Genomic DNA, 23,788 nt, shown 5'->3' with positions numbered 1-23,788 from the left:
AAAAAATGGAGGGGCTTTCATATTATACTAGAGGCCCGATGCACAAAATTTGTGTAAGAGTAGGCCTTCCTTCCCCCCAGCTGCTGGCACCAGCTTCCCCCTGGCACCCAGGACCCGGACTTCCCTCCTTCCCTTGGGCTGCCAGCACCTGGGAGCCAGGCTTCCCTTGCAGCCCTAGCTTCGTCTGGAAAGACGTCCAGTCTAATTAGCACATTACGCTTTTATTATTATACAGCATTATACAAAGTGATATAGGATATTACGCCCAAATTAAGTATAGCACTGTAAAAAAATTACAGTGTTTTAGGAAGATTAATCTTCTCTTTGGGTTTTAGTTCAGTAGTCATAAAGAAACTATACATAAATAATCACTTTTATCTATTTTGCCAAAAGTGCAGAAAGTTTGTTGTTTTTAATTCGTATTTTAAGCTGACTTTAACATTATTTTAACCTTACTTTTTTTCATTTCTCTATTAAAAGTTAAGAAAAGTATCATCTCTCTTCTTTCCTTCAAAAAACATCAAACATCACACTTTTGTTACATGTTTACAATAATAAGAGAAAAGAATATTAGAATTAATATGTGGAAAATAAATCTGAGGAGTCAGAAAGAAAATAATTTGTCCAAAGTCCTTAATTCAATGCTGCTACCTATTTAAAACAAACAAAAAGTTACCCACTCCAAATATTTTTTTCCAATATTCTGCCATAATGATCTACTTGAAAACAAAGACCTATTTAGTAAGTCTTTCTTGACTAGATTTCGTTCATTGCCTGTTGGCATGTATTATTTCTCTGCTAAATTTTTAGTCAGTGCATCAGATTGGGCTAATTTGTATACCACAGTAATCACCGTCAATTTCTATACGCTTTTGTTTAATGAGACTTACCAAAAGGATTATGAAATTTATGTAACTAGAGAATACCATGTTGTTAATAGAGATAGTAATGCATCCATTCTCAATGAAACTTTCAAAATAGATTCAACTCATAAGCAACTATAAGTGTGATCCACATCCTAATAGTTATTTTGCCTTAGTTATGGGCTCTTTTACCTTCGTGGGCTTGTTAGAATCCATGCTCTCTTTGAATTTCTCCTGAACAGTTTCTGCAAGTTGGCAGAGCAAGGCACCATTGTCCAATTTCTCCATAAACGTTTCTGCTGTAATCTCCTTCCCTGAAATAACCAGAAGAAGCATTACAAAAGCACAATCATGCCCCACACACAAATGTGACACTTCACGGCAGTATATCTGACATAGCTTTATCATCAACATTTCTATTCCAGCTGAGTTACGTTGTCTGGGATAGGAACTCACAGGAAAGAATTACAGTGGGGCCTTGACTTACGAGTTTAATTCGTTCTGAGACCAAGCTCGTTAAGGAGCTCGTTAACTCAAATTACTCTATCAACTCAATGCAAAAAATCTGCCGAGAGATAGCTGGTATCATCTCAAAAAACTCGTTAGTCGGGACACTCGTAAGTCAAGGCCCCACTGTATTCCTTTGGAGTTTTATGTTATCCTTTGGTAACAAGAATCTCAACATTTTACATTTGAATAAAATAGTTTCAACTGCATATGTGCTTTATTTCATATTAAAAGTGACAAAAGGATATTCCGGGTGAAAGAGTCCCACCATTTAGCAATCAAGCAGTCAATGAAACTCAAAGAACCAGCTTCTACCAATGGCTGTACAGCTTAGCATCTGAGATTTGCTCAGTGGCCCAGTCAATTACTTGGGCCTGCAAGGCAAGGGCATAAAGCAGACTGGTATGTGGTGTTACATGTACCCTTTGCTCTCTTCTTTAATTTGAAACAGAGCCATCATATATCAAAAATCAACCATCACTGGCTACTTGAATAGCATGGCCAATGCAGAAAGCCACATCTCTAAATCCCATTGCATTTGTTTTCCCAATTGAGATAATATGTACAGGTAAAGTCAATGCTGTTGATAAACTCTCTGTAAACACACACTCTCTCTAACCATCCTCTCCTCACTACACTCTCAGCTTCTTCCACTGCTCTTCTGAACATGATTCACAACTGTCCATCCCTGACATTTAATTGGTTAACCATTGTTTTTCCTTCCGCATACGTTCCCAAAGCATATTTCCCTTTTTCTTTTGTTTTATAACAGCCTTATTGTGATATCATTCACATACTTTACAATTCACTCATTTGAAGTGTAAAATTCAATGGCTTCTGACACTGTATTCACAGACTTCTGCAATCATCACCACAAACAACTTTAGGACATTTTTGTAACACCCTAAAGAAACCCTTTACCATTTAATTATCATTCCTGATTGCACTATTCCGCCAGCTCCTATAAAACCACTAAAGTTTTTCTTCTATGCTCCCCTAAACTCATCTCCCTCAAAGCTCTCTCCTATTCCTGGTTCTATAATTCTCTATTTCAGAATATTTTATCTTCCTGCCTTGATTTCCTGTAAGTTATTAATGACAAATCCTGTAGATTCATGCTTCCTTCTTCTTCTTGTGCCATCATCTTAATAAAAAAAAAATGTCCTGATCCATACTTAAACCTCTAGCAACAAGGGCTATTCCTTGCACCCTCAACTTCTTTGTCCAATACATATCACAGTCATTGCTAAAATTATTATTGCTAAACACCATCCTCACTGGCTCCTTCTTCATCTTTATGAAAAGTCTTCGTCTCTACTTAAAATATAAAATATGTCCACTTTAACCCAATATCTAAAGGTCTTCCCAAATCCTCTAATCTACCTTTCTAATCTAACTTCCTTACACTCTGCTCCGTGGTCTGCACCCTGCCTTCACAGTTCCATTAGCCCATCTTCCAGTTCCTACTGTCAGGGCTTTGATTCTGGCATGACCCCTACTGCAATGTCCTATTTCTGTCTGGCCAAGTTCCAGCTGCCCTTTAATCAGAAATCCAGAAAAAGGTTCTCCCAGTTCACAATGACCTATTTTCTGTATGGTTATACTCATGGGTATCACTCACATTGGCACTGTCAAACTTCTGTAGCTGGTAATATGTTTTGTATAAATTTTTTTCCTTCCTCAATACACTGTAAACCTCTTGAGGTACATCTGTATGTGTGTGTGTGCGTGTGTGTGTGTGTGTGTGTGTGTGTGTGTGTGAGTGCGCGCGCGCGCGCACCTACAAAGGTAAACATAACGTTATTCACATAGTAGGCACATAGTAAATGTGTTCAGTGAGCACATGGATTAACAGATGAAGAAATAAACTATTGGGAAACTGAGAAAACATTGGGTACTATCTTTGTGAAAAGTGCTTAAGGCAAAATAAAAGGAAGTATTTTCAAGTTTTATACAGAGTCTCTCATAGTTAACCTTTATCTTAAGAAAAATGCATGCCGCTCAAATCCATGAACACTTAAATATAACCCATATGGAACAAGAGATAAACTACTGGCTTAAAGTTAACTTCACAATACCTAATATATTTGTATTTCAAGATACATCTGTTTGAAATGATTTTCTTTTTTAGATTTGGGGGAAGGGCAGTTAAAAAGGGAAAGATAATTACTTTCTTTAAAAATGTTCTTTTTTCCCCTACTGGATAGTTCACATTTCAGCCCCCAGTTAGAATAATGACTTCTGCAGGTGGCAAAACTTCAGTAGCTCGAATTACTCACCACAGACATAGCCTATTCAAAATGACTATTATTTCAAAACTAGAGGCCGAGTGCACAAAATTTGTGCATGGGTAGGGTCTCTAGGCCTGGCTGGCGATCAGGGTCAATTGCTGACCGGGGCCTTCCTTCATTCCACGCCGCCCCCTGGTGGTCAGCGCAAGTCATAGTGAGCAATCAAACTCCCGGTTTCCCAGTTGAACTCCCAAGGGGATACATTGCATAGATAGATAGATAGATAGATAGATAGATAGATAGATAGATAGATAGATAGATAGATAGATAGATAGATAGATAGATAGATAGATAGATATAGATTGTATGCAGCTCAACACAATTCAGGAATTAAAGTAATAATCTCAAGAACAAAAAGCCAGCACAACTGAATTTGTATCATGCATTCACCATATTGGCCTGCATTTTCTAACAAGAAAGTTATTTTGCAGACAAGTATGAAAAATAAGTCCTATATAATAAAAGGCTAATATGCAAATCGACCAAACGGCAGAACAACCAGTCACAATGATGTGCAATGACCACCAGAGGGCAGACGCTCTATGCAGGAGCTGCCCCCTGGTGGTCAGTGCGCTCCCACAGGGGGAGCACCACTCAGCCAGAAGCCAGGCTCAGGGCTGGCAAGTGCAGCAGTGGTGGTTGGAGTGTTATAAGGACCCCTCGGAGGATGTCCGTCTGCTGGCTTAGGCCCACCCCCTGGACTGCGAGAGGGCACAGGCCAGGCTGAGGGACTCCCTTCCCCGCCAGTGCACAACATTTGTATTAGAAATATTTTCAAAATTACCAATTAAATTCCAAGGTAAAAAAAAAGTAAACTTTAAATTGTTAAATATGTATTAGTTTTAAGATTTTCTACACTTAGATGAGGTTTTTAGGTATTCTTATTTCATTAAGCTCTATGGCAATTTAGAGATTCTATTCATGATGTTAAGTAACAAGATAATTATAATATTTTAAAGAATTTATAAATTTCAAAAAGAAAATGTTTTCCATTAAAAAGTTACTATCAACTTACCAAAAGGTATGAATTTTACTTTATGCATTATACCTGAAAATTTTTCTAATTTTTCTTTATCCTGATTTCCATGAATACTTGAAGAAAGAATCTACATTGAACATCTGTATCTAATGAAAAATATATTAGGTGTCAGCTTTCAATTCTGTATATTTTATAGCTCCAAAAGGTGAGATTTTTTTGATTTTTTTATCTTTTTATTTTTGGCTAAGGCAGACACTGTTACATACTTTATAGTTGAAATGTGCTGCCTCAAATGAAGGAAAAATGCAAGATGGAGAAGTATTTTTAACAACCATCACATGTAATGTACTTTCCATCCAAAGATTAAGAATCATAAAATATACATTTAAAATGTAGTATGTAAGAAATCAGTCATAATTCTTGTAAGGCATGATATATTGTCTCATTCTTATTAAAAGTATTAAAAACAGAATATAAAATTAGCTGAATTTAACTATGACAAATCCATTAGAACAGGCTGTGATCAACTAATTATAATTTCTCAAGTAAACATTATACATTAAAGCTAAATATCTTTGTTAGAAGCAGATATTTAATGTGTGTAGCTGGTTTGAGACTTTAGGTTATAAATACTAGAAGCAGTAGGATTCTTATACCATAGAATCATTTCTTCCCCAGCCCCATCTTCCACATTGTTGATATGTTTGGGAAAAGATAGGACAATGAATATTTAATTTAAATTTTCTTGGCATACTGACCCTCACTGGGTTGTACAGACTATTGACCTGAAGTTCAGTCTAAAATAGTCTAGTCTAGAGGTAATGTCTTTACTTCCTGAATTTATATTGTTGACTTTGATCTTCACACCATCAATTCAGTCATGATTGACAGCTTGCCAGTGGACAAAGATCAGGAAGTTTGGTTAAAAAATGCCATTGGTCACTTCCTATTAAAATAGTAGGGCGGGCACAATTATATGAAATAAACATCTGTCAAGTAACTAAAATCAACACACATGCTTGCCATAATATCCATAAAGATTAAGTATCAACCTTTAGTGTTTTAAAATGGAGCCGCCCTGGGGAAAAAGAAACCTTTTTACCTTATACTTTGCTGAGAAAGAATGTTTTCCTCCCAGTAAGTTAGTAGTACTAAATTCAGGTTCCTAAAAACATGATAGCATTTAATAAGGACATTAAACATTTGAGTTCTTACTGTATGCCAGGCAATTTACATGCATTCATGTTTTTTAATATGCTCACAAAACTGTGATGTGGGTGCTACCATTATATCAATTTCACAGATGATAAAACTGATAACACTTAGATTAAGTAACTTGCCTAAAGTCACACAAGGAATCTGGCTCTTTAACTCTAGGTTTAGAGTCTATGCTCAGTCACCATGCCTTCTACTTTAGTAAATGTTTGCTAAATATATGACTATTTCCTTTTACAATGCACTCTCCCTAACTCATTTGTCCCTTTCACTATAGAAACTCCACAGAAAGCCCTTCAGGAAAAAACAAAACAAAAACAAACAAACAAAAATCAGCTTAGGGCTGAGGATAGTGATAGCAGTACGGAAAAATGAATAGCAGTGCACCTTGTAAATTGGAGAATGGCTGAGAATGTCATTCAGGCATGTTCTGATATGTGACCTAATTTACTGCAGAAGAAAACTGGCATATTTTATCTCTACAGGTGATCGGATAGAATCTAATTCTACTTGAAACTCCACTTCACCTCTCAATCTCAGGATGTTTTTTCTAATTGAAGAACTCAAAAGAACTCATCTGCTGTCTTAACTCGAATTAGTCAGTGTTTTGAGACTGAAATCTGAAGGTTGTGAGGTAGAAAATGATTCATTCTATCCTGAAACCCTAGATCAGCACTTGCCCCACAGTGATTCCAACTCTCTACCCTGCATTTATACCATGACAAGACAAAGCTGGTTCTGTTGGAAAAGTTGAGTAAAAGAAAAAAAAATGGGCAGTAACTTCTCTGAAAGGTGTCAACTTGTGAACATGAACTTGATTCTTTAGACTTTTGAACTGGGAAAAGATGGCACCTTTCTGAAGGAATTTTTATGTACTATATCAAGAACGTAAGAACTCTGCAGGATAAAGTTCTGGTAAAAGGGCCTCAAGAAAAACAAAAAGGAAAGAAAGCTGTTCAGAACTTATTAGACAGCAGTTGCATTAGACAGCAGCAACACCAATCAAGTAGACACTTAACGTTTTAATGCTAGAAACTGGTTATTTTTATAAATAACTTGTAAAGTAAAATTACATATCAGTCAGATTAAGCATATAACAACTGAATTTTCTTTTGTGGAAAGTCAGAGAGAAGGGGGAAATCATCATAACATCAATTGTCACAATGCATTTCTAAATGGGAATAAAATCAATTCAGCAAAACTTGATTTGTAATACATATTATGATTTACTCCAAGTCCCTACATATATTGAAACACATATGCCTACAGCTAAAGATCTACAATCTTTAAGAACAGTGTCTATTTATTTGCTACTTAACTATAATCTTTTCTCAAAAACATATTCCCATGTGATTTCATGTAGTGTTATTAAACAAATACTAATTAAAGATAAAGGTAGATGGTCATTTTCAAACAAAGAAACACAAGTGAAATAAACAATTTGAGAAGATGTATGTTAGTACATTCATTTCAAAGCTAAGTCAACAATTTTCAATAGTCCAGCAATAATCATTACATTTGTAGAATATGCCTCTTCTATTTGAATGGTGTTTTTGCTTTGATCTGATACTGTTAATTTAATAACATGTTGTTTATTCAAAGTGACAATTGAGTTTTTTCCAAGATGTATTTTTATAATTATTTTTTAATATATTTTATGGATTTTTTGCAGAGAGGAAGGGAGAGGGATAGAGAGTTAGAAACATCGATGAAAGAGAAACATTGATCAGCTGCCTCCTGCACACTCCCTTTGGGGATGTGCCTGCGACCAAGGTACATGCTCTTGACCGGAATCGAACCTGGGACCCTTGAGTCCACAGGCTGACGCTTTATCCACTGAGCCAAACCGGTTAGGGCTATTTTTATAAATTATTTGATGTTCAAATATGTCCTAAGGACGCAGATCAATAACAAATGGAAAAATAGCTAGTTCATGAACAATAATAACAAAACAGAAGGTCTTAAATAGAGATGAAATGTTTGTATGTATAATAGGGGACAATGGCCAAAGAAACATTTTATAGTGAAGAATGAAGGGATATTCAGGATTCTTTAGCTGCTTTTTCTTAATAATGGCCATAAAACTGCTCCATGGAGCCAGCTGTTGAAAAATATACTTGGACTATACAAACTATTTTCAGTAAGGTCAGTTGATATTTCCAAAGATATATGAGTAGTCAGTAAATATTACATGATGATCTTATGAATCACATTGATGTGCTATCCCATAAACAAATCCCAACTACCACTGCTATTTATTCATCTTAGTTAACTTTTTCATGGCAGCTGGCAGTCTATGTTCTTATAAATAAATAATATTTAATCTAAAAATTTGCTATTGCTCCTTTAATTCCAGGCCTAAGAAAGTAAAGTGGTATGTATTAGTGTAACTGATTAAGTATCATATACTTAAAATTTATAGTATTAAGCCTCCATATGTGATATGAATATGAATACTGGTCTATGGACCAATGAAATAATTTTCTTCTCTATCAAATATTTTTTATCTAGCAGAAATATCTAAATTCAAATTGAGTGTTCTTTAAGAAACTACAGCTTTCACTTGATATTTCATATGAAGGACCAGAAATATCTGAATTTAGACCATTATTAATACTCCTTTCGAAGGGCATAAAAAGAAAAATGCTACAATTTAATCAAGTACTACTAAAAAGAAGTAGAAAGCCTTTCCACAAGTTCTATATCACAATGGTAAAAATATAATTAAAAGATTTAATGTAGAATGTGAATTTCTACCTCACCAAAAAAAAAAAAATAGATATGTTATATAAAGACAGCATCAACTTTGGAGCTAACTACTTTTAAGGTATCTCTAACTTTTAAGTACATACAAAGCAAGAATTTCTGAAGTGATAAAATGGCCAGTAAGTATAATTTTAAAGTGTACTTACTGACTTCATTTCTGAAATATGTGAATTCTAAATGTGTCTAATATATGTTATAAAAATATCCTCTAAACTAGCCATATTGTTTTTCTCTCCTTCATATCATCACCATTTTAGTACATATTTTCTTATCTCCAAGTGGTTTACCACTTTTAAATAATGTCAAGTTATTGTTCTACTTTTTAAGTTGCCATAAGGCTATTCACTTGAGGTCTACCATCTATCTACTTCTATTAATTTAAGTCAATGCAAGGTGGTACTTTACTATATCTTGAGATTCTTTTAAGATTCCTTTTCTGAGAAAATCTCCTACGCCATTAGTTGCATTTGTGTTACCAACTGCTAGCATAAAAAAAAAATTAGTCTGATTCTTTAAAATAAAGATTATTCATTTATGTAAATGATGTTCCCTTGTTTATGCATATTGATGATCTCAAACTGGGTCTCAAGAGATGGATTTCTTGGAAACGTACACTTTTGGAGCTGGAAAGGACATTAGAGATCGTCTACAACCCCTTCGCTTTATGGTTGAGGACACGGAGCCCAGAAAAGATAGCTGAGTGACTCTGGGCAAGTTTCCTGAGTGGCAGAGCCAGAACCAGAAGCCAGGTCTCCTGACATCCTGTTAGGAGCCAGGTCTCCTGACGTCCTGTTAGGAGCCAGGTCTCTTGATTTTTATTCCAAGGATCTTTCCATTACACATACTGACTCTCTATTCTTTGAGGCTGTCTTGGGCTGCTCACACTGATCAAGCTGCTTTGTAAATGATCACATTCACCAAATAAAATGGGTTTGATGACAGGTCATGGGACCTTGGACCATACCTGTATAATCAGCCTATATTCTAATGAATCGCCATCTCCCTCTATCTGGAACCTCAATGGCTCCTCACTGATCATACAATAAATTATGTTTTTTAACATAATCTAGCACCTATATGTGTCATGAACTCACCTTCTCTTGATCTGCACTGTTGACCCTAGTCTTGATTCAGTTTTTCCAATGTACCAAACTCCTTTCTACCTCAGTACAAACCATTCCCTCTAACCAGGCTCTTCTCACATGCTCTGTCTATTAATCATTCTTTGGTCCTCAGTTTAAACATTAGACTCCCTAAAGAAGATTTCCCTAAGTCCTGCAATTCTTTGCCCCTCTCCCACCTCTTATTGCAACCTGTATCTTTCAGTGTTTATATTAAGCCCAATTAACAAATTATTCAATTACTTACTTAATGTTTGCTTTTCAATCTGCTGCAACATTTCTAAGAACATGCACTCTGTCTATTTTTAATCACCACTCCTCCCTCCAGTACTTAGCAGACTGCATCTGGGCCACAAATATCACAACAGCACATATTTACTATAGCTAGTTGATTACTATGCACCAGACTTTGTTCTAAATGTGATCATCTCATTCAAATTGCCAACAATCCTATGAGGTTGATACTAGTATTATACTTAAGTTATAGATGACAAAACAGAGGCATGGTTCATTTAGACACTTGCCCGGCATCACAGAGCTAGCAGGTGGTAGAACCGAGATTTGAATTCAAGCTTTCTGACTCCAGTGTTTTTTCTAAACTAATACTATATGCTGCTGCACACTCAAATATTTGTTCAATAAATAAATAAACGTATCCACAAAATTAACAGTATCACTAAACTATATAATTGGAATAACAACAACACAGAGTATTTACAATATGTCAGGCACTTTCTAAATAGCATACCTATTTTAGTCATGTAATCCCATTGCAGCCTTACAAAGTAGGCACTACTATTATTCCCACATTACACATGAGGTCACTGAGGCACAGAGAGGGGAAGTTTTTCTGTCCCAATATCATCTTGGTAGTAAGTAGCAGTTCTGGGGTTCAAGCACAGGCAGTCCCTAATCAAGCCTATTCCCTTACCCTCCATTCTATACTGCCGTATTGGTGAAAGCCCATATCTGAAGAGAGCACGTGGATTTCCTCTCTTTATGTTTGTCCTTCCAAAGTTCACTCATGATTGTTACACTAGTAATTTATTATTAACTTTGAGCTGTCTTCAGAGATGGAGATAAAAGTTCCTCCTTTGCATGGATGAATTACAAAAGGGGGTAGGTAGCGTCTTCCTTCTAATGGACACAGCTCCATAGCATGGTGAAGGGTCTTCCCGGAAAGCCTTCTGCATCTCTGTCCTGGCCCTTTGATCGGGTGTCCTTGTGAAAGTACGACATGCATATGCATATGCAGTAGCTCTGGTTACACTACAGAGAATTGTCAAACTAGTGTATGCACAGTGAGAAAAAGAACAAAAGCCATGAAAAATCCTGAGCCATGGTGCATGAAAGGAAAATCTGGCTAAAATGTGCTAAACCCTTTCCAAACTTCACTAAGATTTCAGGTGGACAGGGTGCTTCTCACTAAGCTGTTTAGTTTCTCTTTAAGTAATAAAATAATCTTGGTGGAATCCCTTCTGCAGATGATAAAGTATCATACAAATAATATGTTTCCTCGATATTCAAATCTTATATCTTATGTTTATAAGGGTCCTTCCCTCGGGTCATAAATCAATTTTGTTTTCTGTGAAAAACGATTGGAAAAAAAGAGTGTTTCTCTATATCAGTGGTTCTCAACCTTCCTAATGCCGCGACCCTTTAATACAGTTCCTCATGTTGTGGTGACCCCCAATTTCATTGTTATAAATTGAACATAATTAAAGCATAGTGATTAATCACAAAAACAATATGTAATTATATATGTGTTTTCCGATGGTCTTAGGCCACCCCTGTGAAAGGGTCGTTCGACCCCCAAAGGGGTCGTGACCCACAGGTTGAGAACTGCTGCTCTATATACTGACCCTTTAAATGTACATGGTTAAAAAATGCACATGGTTGAAGTTTTATCCTATGACTATGCCAGCACAATAAGAATTTAAAAAGAGACAGCCTTAGCATGAGGTAGCCTTTTTCTCAGACATAGTACTTTTGGAAGAGTAGCTAAAAACAGAAGTGAAAAGAACAGAAAATTTTAGCTCAAGGTTAGATGACTCTAGTCAGCTCATTTGGACAAAGGATAGATGTGTTCATTCTAGAGTTTGGGTATTCAGCAGATTTAGAAGGTGTGCTATAAATGTAGGGCAAAGCAATCTAGCTTTAGAAGTCAGATTTCACAGACTATGGCCTGGGTGCAATGTCCAAAGAATAGGTCAGGTTGGTCCATTGCATAAAAGAAAAGTGAAAAGTAAATCAGATCGGCATATAGATGAAATAAGCAATTTGACCACATATTTCCACATTTCGAGGCATGATATTGGAAGTACTAAGCACAGTTAATGGGAGAGACATTGGGAAATTCATTTAAATTTTCCACATGCTTCAGGTTTCCCAGATGCAAAACCCAAATAATGAAATCTTTCTTTCCAAGGTTCTGTCACATGCCTAGGTGAAGGACACTATATGGGGGGGGGGGGGGGGGGGAGACACAAAAAAACAACCCTGTTATCTTTGCTCACAAAATGATATCTTATAACCTTACCTAATAGATTGGTTAACCACAAGGCCAAATCTTCTTTCATCGGTAGCAAATTAGCTTCATGTCTGCTGGCCAGCCACTGGCTATACTGATGCATATCAGAGAGGCCAGGTCCACTGCGTACCTTTGGGCTCAGAGCAGTGCACATTATTTATCCACTTGTAATACCTGTTTGGGAAACAAAAGAGCAATTGCTTTTTATACAGGCTTCTCTTGTTAACATCTTGCTGCCAATGACAAAGTAAGGAACCAGATCCATAGAGATGTTCATGAAAGGTCGGGTTATTAATTATTAACCCCCAGGAAACACTATTTGCTTTATCTTTTCTGGTCCTATCACTGCTGACGAGCCAGTTGGTAGAAAATAGCAGCAATCAAAGGTCAAAGAGAAATAGCAAACAGCAAGCACTAAGCTTGTGTCAAACATCATATTTAGAGTCCATTTCTAAGACAAGAAATTCCAATCAAAGTTGTTGATTAAAATTTCAGCATCCGAATTGTAAATCCCCATTGTTTGGCTTAATTTTTTAAACCATAGATTTCTACAGAACTTTAGGAATGAGTGCTAGCAGTGACAATGTTTGCACAATTTATTGTAAACATATGGCCACTACCCTTAAAACTATTACCTATGGGATTAAGCACAGTACTTGGTTCTTTGCAGATGCCAGAGCAACCATGGATTTACATTTTAAAAACTGTTTTTAAAGAGTCCCTACTATACTTTTCTCATTTCACAGTTAATGAAAATAAAAATCAGATAGGATCAGTGACTTAACCAAGATCATACAGCTAGATTATGGCACAGTCAGCCTTAAACCTGGGTCTTAATATTCTTTCCAGAATGACACATTTTACAAAATATAACCATAATATAACCCAGTATTCTAACAAAAACTGCCATAAGTTTTTCTTTTGTATTATTTTGTGTCTTTTCACTTTATGTGTTTTGCATCCTAGATTTTGTTTGCAACCATCTTTTGAGTAGAAGTGATTAAATATCTTAAATCTACAAAATAAAAGTTGATTTCATTAACCTGGTCACCTCATGGGTATCACAGTCTCCTAGGTGGGTTGTAGAAAATTTGTTTGAATATATACTTGGCCTTGAATGTAGCACTTATGTATGCATTACTTACAGGACCTAAGACTACAGAAGTAACATTGAAGCAGCTAAGGTAAGAAGCTCATAAATTTAACAGTGTGTAGGTCTCTATAATGCACAAAAATAGTGCATATGAAGTAACTAAATGCATAACTGAACAAAAAATGAAAATACACTGGCAAGAGGTGAGATTTATGATATAATGGAATTTTCAGCTATATTTCAATAATTATAGTATTTTAAAGTTACCAATACAAGTGTACATAGACCCTTGTCAGTTTTATTCTTTGAAATGTTACATAGTATTCCCTTCTAGTTAATCTCAAAGTCAAATTCTCTTAGCATAGGATAATTGTTGTCTTTTAAAGACTACTTTCGAAAACATAAGATATCAGTGTTTAAAAAAATGTCAGATGTGAACATCTCCCAAGGATTTTGCTGTAATATTAGAAAAGACAGCTGTAGCATAAACACCTAAAAGGTGTTGTAAATATGTAATTGAAAAGCACAGACAAATGCATTTCTAAACAATTATGCCTTTGAGTAATTTTTGCAAAAAGAAAGGACCATAATTTTTCTTTGAAAACATGTTTTTTATAAATCTCTCCATATCTAGCTAGCCATAGTAAACCAGTGCAAATGTGAAACATATGTTACTAAATTATCATTATAGAAACCAGAACATTATCATTGCCTATTCTTTTGTGGTTAATCATCACATTATTCACACAAAAATCCTAAAATTTTCTCCAAATCCTGTCACTAAATATCAGAAACCCAAAACATTTTTGCCCCAGCTCTTTGAAAAAATCGGTCTAGTCCCAGGAAAACAAAACCTCTCCCTGTAGCTGGTTAGGATTCCTATAGGCTAGCTGGCCTCAGAAACAAACATTTAAGTAATATTACATTTAAGCACATGATTCATATATTTAAATAACTAATTGAAATCTTAAAAGGGTTACCTCTAAAATGCCTTTCTTCTCAAGACACAATCTCTCCCACTACTTTCCTGAAAGTGAGATGTGGTAGGTCAGTAACTTTAGCTACATCCTATTATGTGCTCTGCCACTTCCATTTAAACATCAGAGTCCTATTCTGCTCAGTAAAAGCAAGAAGACACCTCAGATTCTTAAGCTCATTGTCCAACAAAGAATTCATCAAGGGATAGTTTACAGCAAGCCTAACGGCATGTAACAGTTTCAATGAGTCAGAGGGACACAATCCTTCCCCTCAATACTTCTAAACAGTGAAGTTTTTATTTTCTTGACAGTGGCACATTTATTTCTCATGGAGTCTGCCCTGTATTTTGCCAGACGTGTAATTCAAACTATCTTCTAATATTTATAGATGATCATGAAGTAAAAACAGTGGGAGGAGTTAAGCAATTTTTGTTATGCTGCTTTGTATATGATCAAAATTCTATGCAAAACAATAAAAAAGTTTTATTTTACCAGGAGGTTAAAATGAGATAAAGAAGGCTTAGTGGGTCATCAACATGCAATGGAAGATAAGCAAGTAAACACATGCCAAATAGGTTGGCACTTAAAAGTCGCTGTCATGGATAGGAACTCTGTTTAAGTCCCTTTTGGAAAAAAAAATGAGGATTTCAATCCAAATTGAAGCTTTTTTTTTTTTCATAATTTAAATCACCATCTGTGGTTCAGCTGAAAGTCAGCCACTACATGGAGGTCTTGGATTTAGATATGGCCGAGACATGAATAAGAAACATGGGAATGAACCCAGCTCGCAGGAGTGTGGAAGAATTATTCCATGGTGAATAGTTTCCCACTGAAATGATTAAAATGGGGTGAACAAAAGTCAAACAAATTTATATTACCAACTTAAAAAGATCACTACAGGTTGTAGCCTTTTTATGATTTATAATTTTTAACAAATGTTTAATCAGTGTGGATGAGTTGAATTAAATCACAAAGAACAAACCAAAACAAAAAGATCATTTCTGATCTTTTGAATGCATTCAAAAGTTTTCAAAAACCACAAGCGATGCCAAGGGGTAGCTTTTAAAGATGGGAAGTGAAATGATTAATGATTCACTAGACTTGAAGAACAAAGTTAAAGTTTGGGAGACCAAAAAACTTTTTTTTTTTTTTGGTATTCTATATCAAAACACTGAAAGATGTTAACATTAAAATTCATATGATGTAAATATGTAAAAAGCTTGATAAGTGATTTCAGTAAGAACTAAACAAAGGCAATAGCTTTGGAAAGTGGAGTGAGGACTCAAATGCTGCCTGGAGCCCTCTACACTATGGCTTCTCCAAGGTTTATGGGTCTATCTAAAAATGGACAACTCAACCCTCAGGTTTTGGAATTCAGAAAAATAAATTTTAAAGCAAAAAACATGCAGAAACTTAATACAGAATTCTTCAAAGAATGTGTATTTTTTTTTCTTTCTTTCCATAGAAGTGGTTCTGGAATAACCATTATGAGTATGATGAGACATGAACTAGCCCAGGGGAAGAAGAAAGAATGAATGACTCCGTAAGTAAAATATCATATGTTTAAAGAGTCTGTTTAGTCTGTGGCTCCAGAATCCTAGTTGAAGACCTCGTAGTTTTAACTCCGAAGATAAAGTATTCTTTCACACCACCTAGAGTTGTGCTTTAATTATGACCAACATGGTTTCTGGTCTATTGCTAGACCTTGTTGACATGTTATAAAAAAATGCATTGCAATATTGCATAGAAAACAGGTTGGAAAGAAAAAAAATAAGAATAAGATAAACATTATATCATTATTGTCTGCTATGAGATTCCACTAAAAAGCCTAATTAATGAATAATAATTGGAATTTCAGAATTGGAATCAGAAGTCCTGGGGTCAAATACTAGCTCTATTAACTATCCACTTAATAGCTATTCTATTCTAGTTTTGAGACTTTTTGTTTTTGTACCTGAGTTCTTCAGTATGTACAATGGAGGCTAACATCTCAAATATAATCTTTATGATTAAATATTTATGTCAGTGTTGGCATATATTTCATATTCAATTAATACTAGCTAAATCTTGTATGCCAGCATGAAACTCCCATTGGCTTATTTTAAAAAGAAAAGCAATTCTGTAACAAAGTAGGAATGTTTTGTAGGCCTTTAAATCACTAAGAGAAGACAGGGTAATGAAGAGAAATGAAAACAAAGTACTGATGAACTAAAATCATAAATATTGGAAAATTTAAAAATGAATGAAATGTTGAGCTCTAACATGAGTAGTTTACATGTGTTTTTAAAAACAAATTTTGTTAACAAATTATACTTCATTTTTGACACCAGTTAACGATAAGTTATTAAGATAGGAGAATGCTAGACCTCCCAAAGTAAATGTGAGAGGATGTCACTACACACCTTCCCTACCCTGCACATACTCCTTAACTGTGGCCCCTAAAATCAAAGCACGCTAATGAATTCACAGTGAAGGTCTCCACCCTGAAGGCCACCTTGTTCTCCTCTGCAGCACTGACCTCGCTTCCATCTAGTCCATTTTGTGTGTTTGGGGTGTGAAACAATAAAGAAACAACATTCATAGGCCAGTAACACTCCCTTTTAAAGTTTAAAACAAACAAACAATACCCCAAGCCAAACGCCCTCCCAAAATCTGGACGGAGAAAATGGTATCTTTCAAGCTAGACTCAAAGAATTGACAACCTAGGATGGCTCTTTCACCATTCTGAGTTCTTGGTTCCTATGTGATTCATTTTAGCTCACCAATAATCTCTCTCCAAGGCTACATATTCTCGACCAATGTCATGAAAGCAAAAGCTTAACCTAAGGGTCTAATCAGAAAATGAAAGCTCAAAATTTAATCAAAAAAGTAATTCTAGATCTTGTAAATAAGTGGACCTCCACTTCTGGCTAAGGGGAACAACTTGTCCACAGATTAAAGAAGCACCAAGCATAAAGTCAAAACAACACTCGGCAGTTTTCCTAATTATGTCATCACATCTTTAACTTTTAAATGGACATTAGAAGATTTACATTTTGTCAAATTCCTGATTCTTATTAAATGATTGTAGTCCTAAAATATTTTTCCCAATGTAACAAGGCTATGTAGCCACAGAGTCATTACAGGTATCCTATCCATCTGGTGCCCAATCTCAAGTAATGCTAACTCTCTTCAGAGAATCTTTCGTATCTAACTTTCTTCCGAGAATCTTTCAAATCACCCAGGGTGATTTGTCTTGAATCAGCTAATGATATGCCTGTGATAAAAATTCTTAAATCATGACCAAAATATTAAGACTGAGTGGGAACTGATTTCTATGGCATTAGCAATTTTTTTTTCTTTTTTCTTTTTTCATTCTACTAGACCACTTTTCCAAACAATTTAGTACAAGTTTCTGGACCCCTACCAGATTAACTTGGAACATAATTTGAATAGAAAACCACCTGAAATTCATAAGTCAATTAGAATATTTAAAGACTTCCAGCAAAATTTCATCCAAGTTGATTAGGCAAACCTCACTTCATGAGATTTTGTTTTTTATATGCTGTTTGTAATGCAAAGATTTCTGTTTTTCTTAACTATAATGTTATTGAGAGCTACCAGTTTTCTTCTCTCTCTCTCTCTCTCTCTCTCTCTCTCTCTCTCTCTCTCTCTCTCTCTTTCTCTCTCTCTCGTAAGGGGAGAGCATTAGCAAAAGCTCTATTGAATTGATCCTGAAAATGTTTAAGACAAAAATTACATGTATCTTACTCACTTTGACAAGAGATATATTTTACCTTCACCCCAGGTATTTCCTCTAATCAGAAAACATTGAGTAGAAAACCTTGGTAGTTGCTCAGGAGAAATGCAAAGAAACAGTGGGATCCTATTTGTGCCTCCATATCTAAACCACAAAGATACCAAAATAGCCTTAACATCAGCTGCAATCTTAACAAACTCCCTCTGCACAGGAATTGCTAGAGCCTCCTTATCTGGTTTCAACCGAGGTAACTTTGGCCTTCCAAAGGCTCCAAAAGTCTATGAATGCAGAGTCACATCCTTGAAACAGAATTCTAAAATCTTGCCTCCCATCCTTAGGATTAATATAAGAAAGACCTGACATTTCACCCCTGCAAGTTTAAGTTTTAACTAAGATTCCTTTGCAAGAGACTAGGAAACTCAGTGGAAAACCACCTGACCTTTTGCACCAGGTGAAATAACTTTTGCCAAGTGAATTTGTTTCCCAATAAAGCATAGTCCACCTCACAAAAGTATGGTGTTCAGCTGCAAAGTAAAGAAAGAAGCTCAAAGTATAGTAGCATACAGGTTGAAATCCAAGCTACCTTTCAGATTCAGAGCCCACTCAGAGAGCCATGGGTGAAGGCTACAAGGTCCCACGCCTCAGCACCTGTCCCTTACCTTCTCTTAGGCAGTCAGAACCAGGATGCCCATGTTGGAGAGGACCACCACGGCCACCACCTCCCCCTCCACAGTTAGGGGGGAGCATTCCTCGAGAAGGAACTCATTGATGGATTTCAAAGACAGGCTGGGCACACTAGATCCCAGCTGTAGTTAATCAGTGTCCACACAGCGCAGACGTTGGGGGGAAAGAAGCAATGAGCACAAGGGCTTGTTCTCAGCCTTGCCTCTGTGAATCTCAGGGGACAGGTGGAGAGGAAAGGTGGACTTCCCCTGCCCGGCTGGCACATCCGACCTGCCTGGGCCTTTATTTTAACACTGGGAGGCCAAATGGGTGTTCCTGTGCACAAGCAGATCTTATTTCCTCTGCATAAGACTCCCATACACAACTGATCTAGCTTTGTTGGAGAGGTTCTTGCGGAGAGGGCGGAGTTTGCAAGAGGGACAGAAAAGTTTTGCAAATCTATATATATAAGGAGGAAGGTGAAGGAGGGGAGAGGAGGAAGAGGAAGAAGGTGGGGAGGGTACAGGTTTTGATTTCCAAAAAGGTTACCTGGAGGAAAGTACTGAGCAACCCACCCCACCCCCAACTGTGCTGGAGTGTGGAAAACAATGGTTAATTAAGCCCAGCGTTTGCTCCCTCTCCTTTCAAACAGTAGAAACTTCGGATGGCTGGGCTAGGTTATTGGCAATTTCCCTCACTGGGCTGATACAATGTAATTTTGCCAAAAATAATTAATGCCTTCAAAACAGAGTTGTCTCCTCTGCTCCCCAGGCAATTCCAGATTCCAAAACCCTGCACTGTGGACTCAGAGAGAACAATGCAGCGCGAATTATTCCCAAAGGGGGTTTGAGTCACAGGCTAGCCATTGTTTGTCCACTTTAAACAGCTCAACTCTGTCGAACTCATCAAGGAAAGCAGAGGTTCACCCCAAATCACACGTGTCGCCCTCCTCCTTCCCATCGTGGCCTTCTGACTCAAGCAAAACATTCAGGATCAACCCCCACTCCGCTCCCCCTCCCCAACAACAGCCCGCATCAGGGCGACCCGGGGCAGGGCTGCGTCCCTGTGCAGTCATCATCCATGTGCTAATCAGAAGCCCTCACTTCTGGCCCTGGTTGGCTGAGCCGGCCCCGCGGGCTTTTCGCGCCGCGGTCACTGGGGCTGGCCCACAATAGGGGTGAGGAACACATGGTTGTGTCCCGTGAATCAGAGAGGCGCCCACTGCGGTGACCACCCACTCCGCGCCAGAGCCCGGCCGGCCGTCCGCGGCTCTGCACCCCGCCCGGCCAGGTCCTCGGGGTTATTTTTCAAGACCTCCCCCTGCCCCCCGCTCCCTACCCCCCTGCCCCCGCAGTCTCCGCAAGCAGGGCCTCCCGCCACCCCGCGCTGCGGAGCGCGCACCCTGCGGCGGCTGGGAGGGCTGCGCCCGCCCCGCTCACCCCCGCGTCCGTCCGGAGCTGGCGGCTGGCGGCTGGCGGCTGGCGGCTCTCAGAGGCGCCCGGGCTCCCGGCTCGGCTCCCGCAGCGTCTGGGGCCCGGCCCCCTCCCGGAGCAGGTCCTGCGGCAGCAGCGGTCCGCACCCCAGCAGCCCGGCGGCACAGGCAGCAGCTCCCGCCGCTCTGCCCCTCTTCATACTTCTCTGATGGCTCCTCTTGGTGCCGTTTGGGAAAACGATCTCTCCCCCTTGCCAGAAACAGATTGCCTACATCTCATCAGTCCGCACAGACCGAGCGGAAGTCAAATGCTTACTTTTTCTGGTGGACGGCAAACGCAATTGACACCGAGTTACCCTTCAAACGGGGAGAGATTGTATTACAAGCCCTTGGCAGCGGTTCGGAGGTTGGGGCCAAGCTCCAGCCCCCTCCGTGACCCCCAAGCACTCACCTAAGAGGGAAAGGGCCTGGGGGTGGGGAGGAGATCATATTTAACTCCGGGGTTTTAACAGCGTCGATGGCTTTAGCACGATATTAAAATGGGGTGTTGGAAAAGTTGTGCTTTCCTGGCCAGGGATTTTGCAGACTCGGAAGCATGAGCTTTCCAGTAACTTCGGCCTCTCTTCCTTCCAAACTGAACAATTTGATTTCTTGCACGTCTCTCTAACGATGAGAGTGTAGAAGAGGCCTCACTTAGGGCTGTTTTCCGCTTTACCAAAGGAAATACAATTCCACCTTCTTGCTCTCCGCCTCAGCTCGGCACGATGGGGAATGTCACAGACAGTGTTCCCCAACTGTTGTTTATTAGTGCGTGTAGTCTGAGATGCAGAGCCTGGCTGTGTGTGAACTGGACAGATGTTCAAGTGTCTGCTTCCCCGCGAATGTACACTGAGTGGCCAGATTACTATGACCACCCCATCAGTACTTCATTGACACCTCCCAAAATACTGAATATGGAAAACTTCCTAAGCAAATACTCTCAAGGTTTTATTATTATTATTTGCATAACTAATTCACGTCATTGAACTGATGGGGTGGTCACAATAATCTGGCCACTCAGTGTATAGGTGACCTCTGGCTGAGTGTCCTACTCGCCTCAGGTTACCACGTTCCATGGAGCATAGGTGAAAAGTATTACACTTGGTTGTTGTTTTGTTTTCATGTTCATCCGTGCATCTCCATCCCCTGTATAAGATGGCATTGGCACAAGTACTCTGATTCTCTCAAGGATACCAGATTTTTAGTAGGTGGTAAGGTACTCCCACCCCCATCCACACCCCCACCCCCCGAATAGAAACTACCTGTAGATACACAATATCGAAGTGATCCGGATAATTTTAGATATCATTAAAGAATGCATGTTGCATTTATTACTGCTTTCATCTGGAAGTGGTTAATGGCTCTGAAACATCTAGACACCGCATGGGTTACTTGCTTGTAGCAGCACAAATAACGAAGAAGGGGACAAAACAGATGGAAAAGTTTGGTGGCACTGACTGACCCCCCCCCCCCCCAAGCTTTTTACTTTAGTTCAAGGCGGCGTTGCAGCTGTCAGTTCCATATTCCTCCTCGGCTTCCCAGAGTCACCTCATTTTAAAGAGAAACAGCCTATGTAAAGGCCTATATTACTGCTTGGATGTACATAAACAACAAATCATACACAACAGGTTACAGACGAATTTGAGGAAATGATTCTGAATAATAAAAATGTTTCCAAAGTAACCAAATCTGATATTTCAAGAGCCCTAACAAAGTATTTTGAGTTTCTAAATTTATTCAATTTAAGTTAAAAAGTCAAACATCCTAAATTTCCATGATCAAACATCATCAGCCAATAAACATTATTTTAGTATCTTTAGGGTATAAAATAAGAGTTCAAAAAAAATCTAACACCTCGGATTTTGAAAATCTTATATCCTATACCAGTGGTCGGCAAACGGCGGCTCGCGAGCCACATGCGGCTCTTTGGCCCCTTGAGTGTGGCTCTTCCACAAAATACCACGTGCGGGCGCGCATGTACAGTGCGTTTGAAACTTTGTGGCCCGTGTGCAGAAGTCGGTTTTTGGCCTGGGCGAGTCTATTTTGAAGAAGTGGCATTAGAAGAAGTGGGGGGGTGTCAGTCAGTTGGGCGACGGGAGAGAAGGCGCAGGCGGGCTGCGGGATAGGCAGCACGCGATTCATGCACAAATTGAGTGAGCCAGTCAGTCAGCAGTCTCAGTGGTTAGTGCTAGTCGCTTCCGCAAATCGCCCGCGGGTGATAAAAGTACCTACTCGAAGCATAAAGTTACCTGTATTTTTCCAACCAGCTGCAAATCCTACAGGTATTTTTGTCATCAATTTAAGAATTGTAATTCTTTTGTGTTGGTGGCTTTATTATTATAAAATGAAACATTTTTTAGGTGCCCTGTTTGGCTACAAAGAAGAAGCAAAGAAAAACGGAAGACGAACACCGTGAATGTAAAGTTGAATTTAAAGTTGAATGTACCTACCTATATAGTTTAAGCTTAAAAAAAATTGGCTCTCAAAAGAAATTTCAATCGTTGTACTGTTGATATTTGGTTTTGTTGACTAATGAGTTTGCCGACCACTGTCCTATACCTTCCAGGTGTAAATATTCTTGTCATACTGTTCATTATTCTTGTCAAAGTGTATATCAATGTTTGTATTAATTCAGGAACAATGCCAAACCCAGTTTGGGAAAATAAGGAGGCTTGCAGAAGCACTGGGAGAACATCATTATTCAAATTACTCCCTCCAAAGCCCCTTCCTTCCAGGAATTTTTACTTTTGAATTATGCATCCCATCAGATCCCTATCCTTTGAGCAAGAGCAGAAAGGAAAATGCTAGGAGAAATGTGCATTTTCTCCCTTAGCATCTGAGGGTTGTGCTGAATCCCTTTTGGTGGCAAAAGAGAAGTAATACAGAAGATTTCTAAAGAGGCATCAAAATTATGTTTTCATTTAATTTTCTTCAGAATTTGTAACAATTCCCATTTGATTTTGATTTTGTATTTTTCAAAATCAAATTTCTATTTATGTCTTCCAATCAGTCACGAATACATTTGTCAGATAATCTTTTTGTCCAAAAATGGTCCTGCTTTGGTCTCTCTCAACCTAAACATGTTCATCTTGGGAAACCCTGGTCCAACTTATCTTCCCTGATCTGACTTGAAGGTAATGGAAGCAAATGCCTCACCTACTGAGGTGAAAATTGTCTAAATACATTCTTGACATTTGACAGCACAAAAAATAAAAGCCGAGCCAGATTTAAAGAAATATTTAGTTTAATTTTTCTTTTTATCACCTAAATATTAAAGTTTAAAAGAGGACTTTAATATTGAAAGTTTCTAGGTTACTCTGTGTTTTGGGGCATTCCACACCTTCAACTATGTCTTGAATATGAGTTGTGCCTTTTCTCTCCCTCTCTCTCTCTCTCTCTCTCTTTCTCTCTCTCTCTCTCTCTCTCTCTCTCTCTCTCTCTCTCTCTCTCTATATATATATATATATATATATATATATATATATATATATATATATATATATATAATGTAATTAAAGGATAATATGCAAATTGTCCCCTCTACCAGGAGTTCGACCGGGAGTTTGACCAGGG

The 23,788-nt window shown here is 38.1% G+C and overlaps 1 protein-coding gene across 6 annotated transcripts in view; it reads right to left on the bottom strand.

Annotated features, from left to right (window-relative positions):
- The window catches only part of GAS2 (growth arrest specific 2), a 121,967-nt gene extending 101,465 nt beyond the window's left edge, over positions 1-20,502 (bottom strand). For 2 of the 6 annotated variants that reach the window (XR_009454452.1, XM_059709153.1), the window contains exons 1-3: positions 20,184-20,501; positions 12,282-12,446; positions 1,056-1,177 (exon numbers count right to left, since the gene is read on the bottom strand). Coding sequence is in view for 5 of the 6 variants with exons in the window: in XM_059709153.1 (XP_059565136.1) it covers positions 1,056-1,177; positions 12,282-12,426 (267 nt within the window). In the remaining variant the exon portion in view is untranslated. Of the gene's footprint in view, positions 1-1,055; positions 1,178-12,281; positions 12,447-14,345; positions 14,427-18,740; positions 19,101-20,183 lie in introns of those variants that run through there. The other 4 variants (XM_059709149.1, XM_059709152.1, XM_059709150.1 and 1 more) reach the window with 4 other exon arrangements.
- Between the last annotated feature and the right edge of the window lie 3,286 nt (positions 20,503-23,788).

This window comes from Myotis daubentonii, chromosome 9 (genome assembly GCF_963259705.1).
Source record: "Myotis daubentonii chromosome 9, mMyoDau2.1, whole genome shotgun sequence".
NCBI classification, from domain to species: Eukaryota; Metazoa; Chordata; class Mammalia; order Chiroptera; family Vespertilionidae; genus Myotis; species Myotis daubentonii.
The sequence above is the reverse complement of the archived record's forward strand: the minus strand, read 5'-3'. Positions and strand labels throughout refer to the sequence as shown.